The sequence below is a fragment of the Narcine bancroftii genome, chromosome 4, assembly GCF_036971445.1.
Source record: "Narcine bancroftii isolate sNarBan1 chromosome 4, sNarBan1.hap1, whole genome shotgun sequence".
Classification (NCBI taxonomy): domain Eukaryota; kingdom Metazoa; phylum Chordata; class Chondrichthyes; order Torpediniformes; family Narcinidae; genus Narcine; species Narcine bancroftii.
Window position 1 is genome coordinate 316,156,105 of NC_091472.1, and position 13,855 is coordinate 316,169,959.

A 13,855-nucleotide genomic window follows, 5' to 3' on the forward strand; every position below is an offset into this window, starting at 1 on the left:
TTTCCTGGATTGGAAAATAATCTTATGAGACAAGGTTAGTAGAGCTGGAACTTGTCTCTTTGGAGCAATGAAGGATGAGAGGTGACTTAACGGAGGTCTACAAGATTATCAGAGACACAGATAGGTGAACAGGGATGTTCACCTATCTATGTCTCTCATAAGGGCTATCACCTTTTTCCCAGGGTGGGAGTAGCAAACACTGGAGAATATCTGTTCAAAGTGAAAAGAGGAAAGTTTAGAGGAGATACAAGGGGTAAGTGTTTTTTAAATCACACAGAGAATTGTAGGTGGCTGGAATGCATTAGCAGGGGTGGTGGTGGAGGCTAGTACAATAGGGGCATTTAATAGACTTAGACAGGCACATGGATGTAATAAAAATAAACAGTTATGAAGTAGAGAGGGTTTTGATTTTTTGGTAGGCATATATGGGTCAGTATAACCTGAAGGACTGTGCTGGTAACATTCTAAGTTCCTTGATGTTCTCCTTGATGTTCCAACCAATGATTGTCCTGCAAATCTGCATCATTAAGAGCAAACTGGTTGTCACCACTCAGCATGTGATAGATTGAGTGGGAGAGGGGCAGATAGGTATAAAATTTTGGCACTGCCAGAATTGCTGCAACGGCAGGGTTGCAGCTGGAGCAGACCCAGGAGAGCAGGGAGTGGAGACACGATGCTGCTTTGCAGGATCCTACTACCTGGTTCTGTACATTCTTTAAATTGCCTCTTAAGGGAGCCAACTGTGTTTTTACTAAAAATATCCTGCAACCATGGAGGTCTGTACCCAAGATGGTGACTTCTGTGCTGGAGAGTCTATAGGTAGAGTTGGCAGACCCCGAGAGAACAGCAGACCGGTGCAGAGCACAGGAAAGGGGAGAGCACCCCCCCCCCCCCCTCCACTGAGGAGAAGTAGAGGAGTCAACCTTATAGGATGGTGACCATGGTTGCAGGACAGCGAGGGACTCAGCAGCTGAAGGACCCACACAGGTTGCGGGCAATGCGGTCGGGGAACCCATAGGTGCTGCTGGAGACTTGCTCTGAGAACCAGGTATCAGAGCTGGGAATTGAGAGGGCACTGAGCAGTGGGCCCTCTAAGCTGTGCGCGCGCACAAAGAAAATCAATAAGGGGTGGGTGGGTGCGCGGGCATGCGCATGTACAGAATGTTTGTGCACACAGGCGCTTCCACAGCTTGGAGAGAACACTGGTGCTGAGGGCAAGAAAAGCTCCCAAAGGGCCTCGGGTGCTCAAGGAGGTTTGGAACTGGAGCTCAAGTTGCCAACGGTTTGAACAGGAGTCTGTGAGGCTGCAGGAGCACAAGAGGCGAATCCATTCACACTTAGTGACTCTTTCTCCAATTGTTTGGGGCACTGCAATACTCATGGCAGCTCTTTGTTTGCCTTACGGCAGGCAAAAGTTGAACTATATTCAGATTTCAGATTTACTGTCTAAATACACACATCACAGCACATAAAACCCTGAGATTATTTTTCCTGCAGGGAAGGCAGAATTACCACTAGTGCAAAAAGAAAACTGTACACAACCTACATGTGCAAACAAATAAAGAAATCTAAATAGACTGCAATACAGAAAGAGAGAAAAAAATCAATAAAGTACAAGTAGTAAGAGTCCTTAAATGAATCCTAATTGAGTTTGTTGTTGAGGTGTCCGATGGTGGAAGGGTAGCTGATTCATAATGCTGTTCCCGAACATGGTGGTGCGAGTCTAAACCTCTTTCCTGATGGCAGCAGTGAGAACAGAGCACGTGCTGGGTGGTGTTGATCCTCGACAATTGTTGCTGCTCTCCAACGACAGCGTTAGCTGTAGATGCACTTGATGTTGGGGAGGGTTTCACCCATGATGTCCTCATACTAGACCGTGATTCAGCCAGTCAACACACTTTCCACCACACATCTGTAGAAATTTGCCAGGGTTTCCAATGTCATATCCAACTCTGCAAACTTATGCTATTTATGTGTTGGGTCCAGGAAAGATCATCTGAAATAGTAACTCCCAAGAACACCCTCTCCACTTCTGATCCACCAATGATCACTGGATCATACACCTCTGGTTTTCCCTTTCCAAAGTCAACTATCAGCTCCTTGGTTTTGATGACATGGAGTGTGAGGTTGTTGTGGGTGGTGCACCATTCAGCCAAGTTTTCAATCTCCCTCCTGTATGCTCACTCATTGCTCCTTTTTATACAACCCACTACCGGGGGTATCACAAATATTTATATTTTTAATGTATTATTACATGACATTAAAAGCACCCTTTATCCAGAAAAAGATAGTAACTCGGCAATAATGCCCAACAGAATCTGCAGAGTTCTGAAGGCAGGTGCTGATTCCACGAAAGGGACACACTTGGAAGGTTTCAATAGCCACATTGTGTGCAAGTTCTTGAGAAACGGGCAGTGAATTTATGGTAACAGAATCATTTTAAATCTTGGGCCGATAGCCCAAACCACAAACTTAATTAGGGTCTCATTTAAGGGCTCTTTCTTTTGCACTTTACTGATATTTTTTCTCTCTATATTGCAGTTTGTTTACAATTCTTTATTTGTTTACATGTGTACAGTTTCTTTTTGCGCTACCAATGTGGTAATTCTGCCTGGCCCACAGGAAAAAGAATCTCAGGGTTGTATGTGATGTTGTGTATGTCCTCTGACAATCAATCTGAATTCAGAATCTGAAATCTAGTCCAATGACAGCCAGCAAGAATCTGTATCCCAGAAGGAGGATAAACAACTGAATCCCGATCTGCAGTATTATTCTAATCCTTAGAACATTTATTTTAAAAAAATGATCTCTTAATTTAATTTACGGTATACTATTGTGGGGATTTGTCTTTTTTAAAATGAAGTACCTGTATATTATGCAGTGCGAATTATTACTATATTGGATCAGGGCAGATGTTTGAAATGACACCCGAGGTGAATCTAAGAATAACAGAGAAGTTAGAACTTCTGAGGAGAGGGGGAATAAGTTTCATGCAGGGAATACAGGAGAGTGTGAGAGCTTTGTGCCAAGTGCCTACTAATTACTACGCAGAGGGGTGAAGGGGTTTCCCTCAACCTCCAAGGCAGAGAGAATCTCAGTACATCTGTGAATGGCATTAAGCCAAGTGTGGAGTTTACGTTCTGCACTATGTGCTAAAGTAAACACTAAACCCATTAACGCAATGAAGGGACGGATAATCTGTCTGAAGAAACAGGAAGAAACTAAATCCTCAATCTTGGGGTAGGCGGCCCTTTGAAAACAGCAGGAAGCACAACATTCCTAGAACCATTCAGGCAAGGAATTTCAGGGAGGATGAGGAAGTACAACAGTGGTGTGAAGGTAGCTTCTCTGGTCATGGGCAAGGGAATGCAATCAAAATAGCAACACTGGATTCACGTACGTTACTTTCCAATGAGGAAGGATTCAAGGAAGGGATAAAGTTGATCTTATGGTTAGTTACTGATCTCTGAAATAATTGAATCCCAGATGTATGGTTCTTAGATCACAAAGATCCAAACCACTCATATCTGTCAAGGTTAATTTCCCTCTAACCTCTGCTCTAATGAATCACGAGAGAGTTGCCTGCAGGTTTATGCTCCACATAAGCCTCCCCCTGCCCTCCTTATTTCATACTACCTGCATGCCCTAATCTGACTCAGAATTTTTCTGAGTCCCCCTTACAGCGTCTGTTGAGTTCAACTCACACTTGTTCGTGGGATCAAGTCCCATTAGATCAGATGTATTATCATCTAATAAAATAGAAATACAATATTACACAGATGGCTTTTAGTCTGCAAAAAGGTAGACAAAGATTCACCATTAGCATTGCCCAATGCCCCTTACAGTCAGAGGGAGAGAAACAAAAGAGAGCCCCCTGAGTGCCCATGGATTTGCCTCCTGCAGCTGTACAAGACTCCAGTTCAGTTCAAACGATTGGCAATTGGGTGGCGCAGTTAATATAGCTGTGATTGGGACTGGAGTTCAAATCTTACGCTGTCTGTATGCATGGATTTTCCTGGGGGCTCCGGTTTCCTCCCACTGTTCAAAACAAACCAGGGTTGAAGGTTAATTGGATGGCACAGAGTTGTGGGCTGAAATGGCCTGTTAGCGTGCTGTATGTCCAAATTTAAATCCAAGCAACGATCTGAACCTCTGACACGATAAGGGTTAGGTTGTCAATATGCAGGCAGCAGGATAATCTTCCCTCTTGTGTTCACTGGTTTCCCCTCTCAGGGGTTCTGTATCACTATGAACTGCCACTTTGGGTTGGCCCATGCTTTCATTACACTGTGTCTGTTTCTAGCTGCTGTTGGGCCTTGTTTCTTCTCCTCTGGTGGGTTTTCCTCGCTGCCTAGTGTCTGGGTCTGTTGCGTGGTTTTAGGGTTGTGTGGGGTTCCGGTTAGTTGGGGAGTTCAGGTTTGGCTTAGTTGGGGGGTTAGGGTAAGGTTGGGTTGGGGTTAGGGTGTCCATATGCAGGCAGCAGGGTAATGATCCCTCTCGTGTTCTCTGGTTTCCCCTCTCGGGAATATGTGAATTGCTTGAGGAATATAAGGAGTGTCTGTTGTCTATCTCATTGTCGATCCTTGCATCTGATGAAATGGTGCAGCCGAGATAGGTAAACTGGTTGACCGTTTTGAGTTTTGTGTGCCCGATGGAGATGTGGGGGGGCTGGTAGTCATGGTGGGGAGCTGGCTGATGGAGGACCTCAGTTTTCTTCAGGCTGACTTCCAGGCCAAACATTTTGGCAGTTTCCGCAAAGCAGGACGTCAAGCGCTGAAGAGCTGGCTCTGAATGGGCAACTAAAGCGGCATCATCTGCAAAGAGTAGTTCACGGACAAGTTTCTCTTGTGTCTTGGTGTGAGCTTGCAGGCGCCTCAGATTGAAGAGACTGCCATCCGTGCGGTACCGGATGTAAACAGCGTCTTCATTGTTGGGGTCTTTCATGGCTTGGTTCAGCATCATGCTGAAGAAGATTTGCCAAGGCAAATAGCGCCTTTGGAAGACTACACAAAAGAGTCTGGAAAAACAACCAACTGAAAAACCTCACAAAGATAAGCGTATACAGAGCCGTTGTCATACCCACACTCCTGTTCGGCTCCGAATCATGGGTCCTCTACCGGCACCACCTACGGCTCCTAGAACGCTTCCACCAGCGTTGTCTCCGCTCCATCCTCAACATCCATTGGAGCGCTTACACCCCTAACGTCGAAGTACTCGAGATGGCAGAGGTCGACAGCATCGAGTCCACGCTGCTGAAGATCCAGCTGCGCTGGATGGGTCACGTCTCCAGAATGGAGGACCATCGCCTTCCCAAGATCGTGTTATATGGCGAGCTCTCCACTGGCCACCGTGACAGAGGTGCACCAAAGAAAAGGTACAAGGACTGCCTAAAGAAATCTCTTGGTGCCTGCCACATTGACCACCGCCAGTGGGCTGATAACGCCTCAAACCGTGCATCTTGGCACCTCACAGTTTGGCGGGCAGCAACCTCCTTTGAAGAAGACCGCAGAGCCCACCTCACTGACAAAAGGCAAAGGAGGAAAAACCCAACACCCAACCCCAACCAACCAATTTTCCCTTGCAACCGCTGCAATCGTGTCTGCCTGTCCCGCATCGGACTTGTCAGCCACAAACGAGCCTGCAGCTGACGTGGACTTTTTACCCCCTCCATAAATCTTCGTCCGCGAATCCAAGCCAAAGATAAGGAGTGTAAAAAAAACCTTAAGAAAGAAATTAGAAAGGCTAAAAGGAAATATGAAGCTGCTTTGGCAGGTAAAGTAAAAATAAAGGGTTTCTAAAGGTACATAAAAAGTTAAAGAATAGGGAGGGATAAAATTGGACCCCTTGAAGATTAGGGGAGTAGACTCCATGAGAAGCCAGAGGAGATGGGATAAATTTTAAAATTATTTTTTTTCTTCAGTTTTCACTAAGGAAAAGAATATTGAGGCAGATGAAGTAAGAAATATGGTAGGGAACTCATGGTTAATATAAGGATTAATGAGGAGGTAATGTTGGCTCTATTAAAAAAGATTAAGGTGGATAAATCTCCAGGTCCTGACAAAATATTCCCTCGGACCCTGAGGGAGGTTAGTGAACAAATAGTGGGGGTGTTGACAGAAATATTTAAAATGTCACTGTCCACGGGAGAAGTGCCAGAGGACTGGAGGGTGACTCATGTTGTTTGCTGTTCAAAAAAGGATCCAAAAATAAACCTGGTAATTATAGGCCTGTAAGTCTGATGTTGGTGGTGGGTAAATTAATGGAAAGTGTTCTGAGAGATGGTATATATAACTATATGGAAAGACGGGGATTGATTCGGAGTAGTCAGCATGGTTTTGTACATGGTAGATCACGTTTACCAAATCTTATAGAGTCTTTCGAGGAAGTTACTAAGAAAGTTGACAAGGGGAAGGCTGTGGATGGACTTTAGTAAGGCTTTTGACAAGGTTCCCCAGAAGAGGTTAGTAAGGAAGGTGGAAGCATTCGGGATTAATGATGAGTTAGTGAAATGGATTCAGCAATGGTTGGATGGGAAATTGTTTGCTGAATTGGAGGCCGGTGATGAGTGAAGTGCCTTGAAGATCGGTACTGGGTCTACTATTTGTCATATATATATTAATGATCTAGATGATAGGGTGGCAAATTGGATTAGGAAATTTGCAGATGATACAAAGGTTGGCGGTGTTGTGGACAGCGAGGAAGATTATCAAAGCTTACAGGGTGATATAGGACAGTTAGAAGAGTGGGCTGAAAGATGGCAGATGGAGTGTAATACTGAAAAATGTGGTAGGACTAATCAAAACAGGACATACACATTAAATGGTGGACAATTGAGGAGAGCAATGGAACAAAGGGCTTTAGGAGTCATGGTACATAATTCTCTGAAAGTTGAATCACGTGGAGAGGGTGGTGAAGAAGGTATTTAGTACGTTGGCTTCATAAATCAGAGCGTTGAGTACAGGAGTCGGGATGTTATGTTGAAATTGTATAAGGCATTGGTGAGGCCAAATTTGGAATATTGTGGGCAGTTTTGATCGGTGAATTACAGGAAGGATATAAACGGTATAGAGAAAGTGCAGAGGAGGTTTACGAGAATGTTGCCGGGGTTTCAAGGTTTGAGTTACAGGGAAAGGTTGAGCAGGCTGGGACTTTATTCCCTGGAGCATAGAAGATTGAAAGGTGATTTGAGAGAGGTATTTAAAATTATGAGGGGGATAGATAGAGTCAATATAGACAGGCTTTTTCCATTGTGAGTGGGGGAGATTCAAAGAAGAAGGCATGGATTGAGAGTAAAAGGGGAAAAGTTTAGGGGAAACATGAGGGGAAATTTCTTCACGCAGAGGGTGGTGGAGGTATGGAATGAACTTCCGGCAGAGGTGGTAGAAGTGAGATCGATGTTAATATTCGAGGAAAGGTTGGATAGATATATGGATGGGAGAGGTGTGAAGGGACCTGAGGTCATGACTCAAGAAGGTCATGATGTACAGTGAAAATGCAAGCAGATCTCTTGTTTACTTGAGCACAAAGATCACAGCGCAAAATGCTTTTGCTTTGGGTCAAAGAAGTGATCAAAGGGGATGTGGCCTGTTACCCTCTCTCCAACTTTTTAATGCTACAGCCAGCAATAGTTCAGCCATCCCTGTCTTAGTGGAGATAAGTTCTAGACGAATGCATGCGTCTCTTCCTAGTCTGTGTAATCATAATATTAAAATCCTGTCGAAGATAAATTACTATTTTTAAAATGTGATGGTTAAACATAATGACTCTTCCGCATGATGGTTAGATCCTGACAATGGCAGAAAGTTCCTGATCTGGGCTGCATACCTTCCTCTCTCCACTATCTGTCCCTCCTGAAGCACGAGGATCTGATCTGCATTGATCACAGTTGACAACCTGAAAGAAAAGAAAAGAAAATGGTTAACATGTCCTTTGAAATACATAGGCAATATGTGATCATATAATTAAAAAAGTGTTGTCATAACCTCCGCTCACAATCCAAGCAATTGTATTCAGGGCATTCAGATACTGAGCATCTCTCAGTGATGGCCTTTATGCAGTTTTTAAATTACCATAGAAAATTAAGCCCTTGATCCTGAGGTTTTGGCCAAGTTGTAATCAATTCCATATCTCACTATCTTTCCCCTTTAATCCGTTTTTATTTAGGGTGCAAAAATACACCAATGTTAAAGTTGACAATGTAACCTTAGCATGAATTGCTAATTGCCTGCACTCTAAAACTTTAGCACCCTCTATGTGGAGAAATGTTTCCTGGTAACAGGCCCTTTCGACCCACAAGTGCATGCCGCCCGAATACCCCAATTAACTTGCACTCCATTGGTTTTGGACATTGGGAGGAAACCAGAGCACCTGGGGCAAACACACGGAGACACAGGGAGAACATACAAAGTCCTTATGGTCAGCGCCAGATTTGAACATGGGTTGAAGGTAATAGCATTGCACTAACTTGCCACCCAAAACTTCTGAAATGCCTGTAGTTATTAGACCAGCGAGTCCTATAAACTTCAATACAACTCTTATTATCCAAAACTGAATTTTCTGAAATCCTCAGCTATCTGAAATTTTTTAAAAATTGGATAAATGAGCATATCTGAAACAAATCAGAAATCCTCATTTACCCAAAATAGTTTTGGAGCCGAACTGACTGGGATTTCCAGCTCCTAGTGGCAATGCGGACCTTGGGCTCCTGGCAGCAGCGGGAATCCGACGGCAGCAGGAACCTCGGGCTCCTGGCGCTGGTGGCAGTGGGAACCTTGGGATCCTGGACAGGAGCGAAACCCTCAGGTTCCCGGCATGAGCAGCGTCTCGGTAGGGAGGTGTCGGTGATCGGCAGAGGCCAGCATTTTTTTGGTGAGAATTAAACATTATTTTAATGTTTAAAAAGCCTTCCCTTATTGTTTGTTGTTGCTACTGGGCTGTTTTTAAAAAATGACCAGTTCTCCCAACCATTCTGGATAATCGGAGTTTTTCTATAGTTTCTATTTAATGTTATGTAGCATTTAATATATTTAAAATATTAACATTCTCACTTCTTTATTCAAGTAGGAGGAAACAGATACTGTTTGTGTAATCTCTCCTCTTTATCATATTGTTCTTATAATACATTCCACTTCTTCCAAGACTTTTCTATATAACACAATTCTACTAATATTCCAGATGCTGTCGAACCCTACATTTGCACGGCTACAATATGTTCAATTCCCTGTAGTCCACATTGGCTAGAATTCCAATGTCTTTCTGATTATTTTTTGCTCCATTCATTACGTTTTAATGCACATGAATCCCAATTTACTTTGGATCACCACTGTTTTGAACTTTTCACATATTTTTGGAGTTCAAAGCAGATATCATTGCATTTATTTTCCATTCACCAGTTTTGCACATTACCTCAATTTAATATCTCTTTATAATGCCACCTTAAGTGAAAAAGCTTGAAATATGGCCCTCTATGAACAGAGCTCAAGGGTTAAAAATAATTGCATTTAAAATTAAATTTATTCACAACCAGGTAGAAGCCAAATCTGGCCCAATGAAAACTATGCAGCAATAATGACACCCAATTAACCTATCAACCCCATTTGTTTTTAAGGGTGGAGTAACCGGAGAAAATCCACGGAGGACGTGGGGAGAACGGACATACTCCTCACAGACAGATTCGAAACCGGGCTTCTGGCATTGTAATAGCATTGCACTAATCGCTACACAAAACATGCTGCCCAATTCGTGCAATATTTACCCATAAAATGTCAACTGGATGGTATAGGAAATAACATGACAGTGAGCCTAACATCCATTCTGGATAAATTGTCAAAGGATATCCTGGAAGACGTACTATATAAATATATATAGATATATATATATATCTATATATATCTATATATATAGATATATATATATATATATATAAAACAATCCCAGCAAAGTTGTTCAAAGACAAAATGTTCCAAGTCATCATTTAAAAATTAGGAGTAAATAAATACAACTAGCTCTCACAATAGTCCACAGACATCTGGAATCCATTAACCGTATAACCACTTAGAGCACAGAACAGGCCAGGTCGGCCCTACTAGTCCATGCCGTAACAAATTCCCACCCTCCTAGTGCCACTGACCAGCACCCGGTCCATATCCCTCCAGTCCTCTCCTCTCCATGTAACTATCCAGTCTTTCCTTAAATGGAACCAATGATCCCGCCTCAATCACATCTGCCGGAAGCTCATTCCACATCCCTACCACCCTTTGCGTAAAGAAATTTCCCCTCAAGTTCCCCTTATAATATTCCCCCTTCAATCTTAAACCATGCCCTCTCGTTTGAATCTCCCCCACTCTTAATTGAAAAAGCCTATCCACATTTACTCTGTCTGTCCCTGTTAAAATCTTAAACACCTCGATCAAGCCCCCCCCTCAATCTTCTACGCTCCAGAGAAAAAAGCCCCAGTCTGCACGACCTTTCCCTGTAACTCAAACCTTGAAATCCTGTCAACATTCTCGTGAACCTTCTCTGCACTCTCTCTATTTTGTTTATATCTTTCCTATAATTTGGTGACCAAAACTGTACACAGTACTACAAATTTGGCCTCACCAATGCCTTGTACAATTTCATCATAACCTCCCTACTCTTGAATTCAATACTCCGATTTATGAAGGCCAACATTCCAAATGCCTTCTTCACCAGACCATCTCCCTGAGTATCAGCCTTGAGGGAACTATTTACCACAACTCCTATATCCCTTTGTTGCTCTGCACGTCTCAATAGCCTACCATTTAATGCATATGACCTATTTAGATTTGCCTTTCCAAAATGCAGCACCTCACATTTATCTGTATTAAATTCCATCAGCCATTTCTCAGCCCACACCTCCAGTCTTCCTAAATCACCTTTTAATCTACGGTAATCTACCTCACTGTCCACAACACCACCAATCTTTGTATCATCCGCAAACTTGCTGATCCAATTCTCCACCCCTACTTCCAGATCATTAATATATATAACAAATAATAGTGGACCGAGGACCGAACCCTGAGGAACTCCACTTGTCACTGGCCTCCAATTGGACAAACAATTTTCTACCACTACTCTCTGACACCTCCCATCCAACCATTGCTGAATCCATTTCACTACCTCCTTATTTATACCTAATGTCTCCACCTTTTTTCCTAATCTCCTATGGGGAACTTTATCAAAAGCTTTACTAAAGTCTAAATAGACAACATCCACAGCTTTCCCTTCATCAACCTTTTTTGTAACCCTCTCAAAAAACTCAATCAGGTTTGTCAAGCATGATCTACCCCTGACAAAACCATGCTGATTACTCCCTAGCAATCCCTGTACCTCCAAATATTTGTAAATACCACCCCTCAGAACACTTTCCATCAACATTATGAGAGAATATTGTGAAAGAAAATGCCAAAAGACAACTTGATATATTTCTTGTAAACTGAGGCACATTGAACATCGAACATTACGGCACAAAACAGGCCTTTTAGCCAACGACGTTGTGCCTACCTATTTAAAACTACTTAACAATCTAAACCTTCCCTACCCCACATCCATAACTTTTGATTTTTCTTGCATCATGTGCCTGACTAAGAAATGTCCCCATTGTGTCATCCCCCATCTCCATGCCTGGCAATGCATTTCAGACACCATCATTTTCAGTGTAAAAAAAAATTACCCCTGACATTTTCCTTAAACTTTCCTCATATCTCCTTAAACAGATGTTGTTTGGTATTTGCTACTGTTGTCCTGTGCAAAAAGGTGCTGGCTATCCACCTTATCTATCCCTCATTACTTTTTTTAAAATTTAGATATACAGCACGGTAACAGGCTATTTTGGCCTACAAGCCTGTGCCACCCAATTAACCTACACTCCCCCCACCCCGCTGGTGGGATGATACTGGAGCCCACAGGGAAAACCCATGCAGACACAGGGAGAATGTACAAACTCCTTACAGACAGTGCAGAATCCAAACCCTGGTTCCGGCACTATAAAGGCCATGCGCTTACTGCTACGCTAATTGTGCCACCCCCTCTTGTAGACATCTATCAAGTCACCTCTCACCCAGGGGAGATTGGGGATAAATAAGATAGAAATAGGAGAATAAGGAAAATGTTGGATGTTGTAGGAATGTTGTCTTATAAAGAGTTGAAAATAAGAAAACAGAAATGGAAAAGGAGGAAAGGTAATGATGGAAAAACGGAAAGAGAAGATAAACAAAATATAAAAGGGCTATGCTGAACTATATGTCTTTAAATATTAATGGAATACATAACCAAATTAAAAGGAAGAAACTACTAAATTTAAATGAATAAATGTATTCCATTAGAAAAAATAACATATAGGTTAAGAAATAATATTGAAATATTCGAACAAGTATAGGAGCCTTACATTAAATACAATAGCGAAAACCTACCGGGGACAAACATTACCTAAGTTGATGGAAGGAGAAGGAAAGAAAAGAATGGACTCAGTAGAATTTCTGGTGTAATTTTGTTGAATGACAACATTGTCTGACTGGCTTAATGCAACCTAGATTGTATACCTAAAATGGATGAGAGGGGGGGGTGGGGGGGTGGTTTGGGAGGAAAGGGGGGGGGGAGAAAAAGTCACTGTATATGTGTGAAAAAGAAATAGTGTATATCATGGCTAATGTGATTTATGGTGTGAAAAAAAAATAATAATAATAATTAAAAAAAAGTCACCTCTCACCCTTCTTTGCCTCAAAGAGAAAAGCCCTCACTGTGTCAACATTCTCCAATCCTGGTATCATCCTGGTACATCTCCTCTGCACTCTCTTGAAGGCATCTACCTCTTTCCTATAATGAGGTGACCAGACTGAACACAATACGCCAAGTGTGGTCTAAACAATTTTATAGAACTGAAACATTTCCTCATAGCTCTTGAACTCAATCTCTTTATTAATGAAACCTACCATCCCGTAGGCCTTCTTAACAACCCTATCAACCAGAGTGGAAACCTTGAGAGATCTATGCATTTGGACCCCAAGGCCCCTTTGTTCTATACTGTTAAGAATCCTGTCATTAACCACGTAGTCCACCTTCAAGTTCGGCCTTCCAAAATGCATTACTTAGAACCATAAAACATTACAGTACAGAAACAGGCCCCTTCGGTCCTTCTTGTCTGTGCCAGACCATTTTTTTGCCTAGTCCCACTGGCCAGAACCCAGTCCATACCCTCGATTCCTCTCCCATCTATGTACCTGTCCAAATTCTTCTTAAATGTTAAATCTGAGCCCACATTCACCATTTCAACTGGCAGCTCGTTCCAGACCCCCCAACACTCTTTGTGTGAAGAAGTTCTCCCTCATGTTCCCCCTTAACCCGTCCTCTGGTTTATCTCACCTCCCCTCAGTGTAAAAAGCCCATCTACATTTACTCTGTATGTCCCCCTCATAATTTTAAATACCTCTATCAAATCTCCCCTCATTTTTCTATGCTCCAAGGAATAAAGCCCTAACCTGTTTAAACCTTTCCCTGTAACTCAGTTCCTGAAGGCTGGGCAACATCTTAGTAAATCTTCTCTGCACTCTTTCTATCTTATTGATATCTTTCCTGTGGTTAGGTGACCAAAATTGCCCATAATACTCCAAATTTGGCCTCACCAATGTCTTATGCAACTTTATCATAACATCCAATTCCTCTACTCAATACTTTGATTTATGGAGATCAATATGTCAAAAGCTCTCTTTACAACCCTATAAACCTGTGACACCATTTTATGTATCTGAATTCCCAGATCCCCCTAATCTCCGATTTCAGGTTTATTGTCAGAGTGCGTACATGATAACTCTGGCAGAATAACCACTAATTGGTAGTG

General features: G+C 42.5%; 1 protein-coding gene across 4 annotated transcripts in view; it reads right to left on the reverse strand.

The window, feature by feature from the left end:
* The window catches only part of LOC138762296 (ATP-binding cassette sub-family B member 6-like), a 220,139-nt gene that overhangs the window by 22,320 nt on the left and 183,964 nt on the right, over positions 1-13,855 (reverse strand). For all 4 annotated transcript variants that reach the window (XM_069936030.1, XM_069936028.1, XM_069936027.1 and 1 more), the window contains one exon: positions 7,825-7,893. In XM_069936030.1, the coding sequence (XP_069792131.1) occupies positions 7,825-7,893 (69 nt within the window). The remainder of the gene's footprint in view (positions 1-7,824; positions 7,894-13,855) is intronic.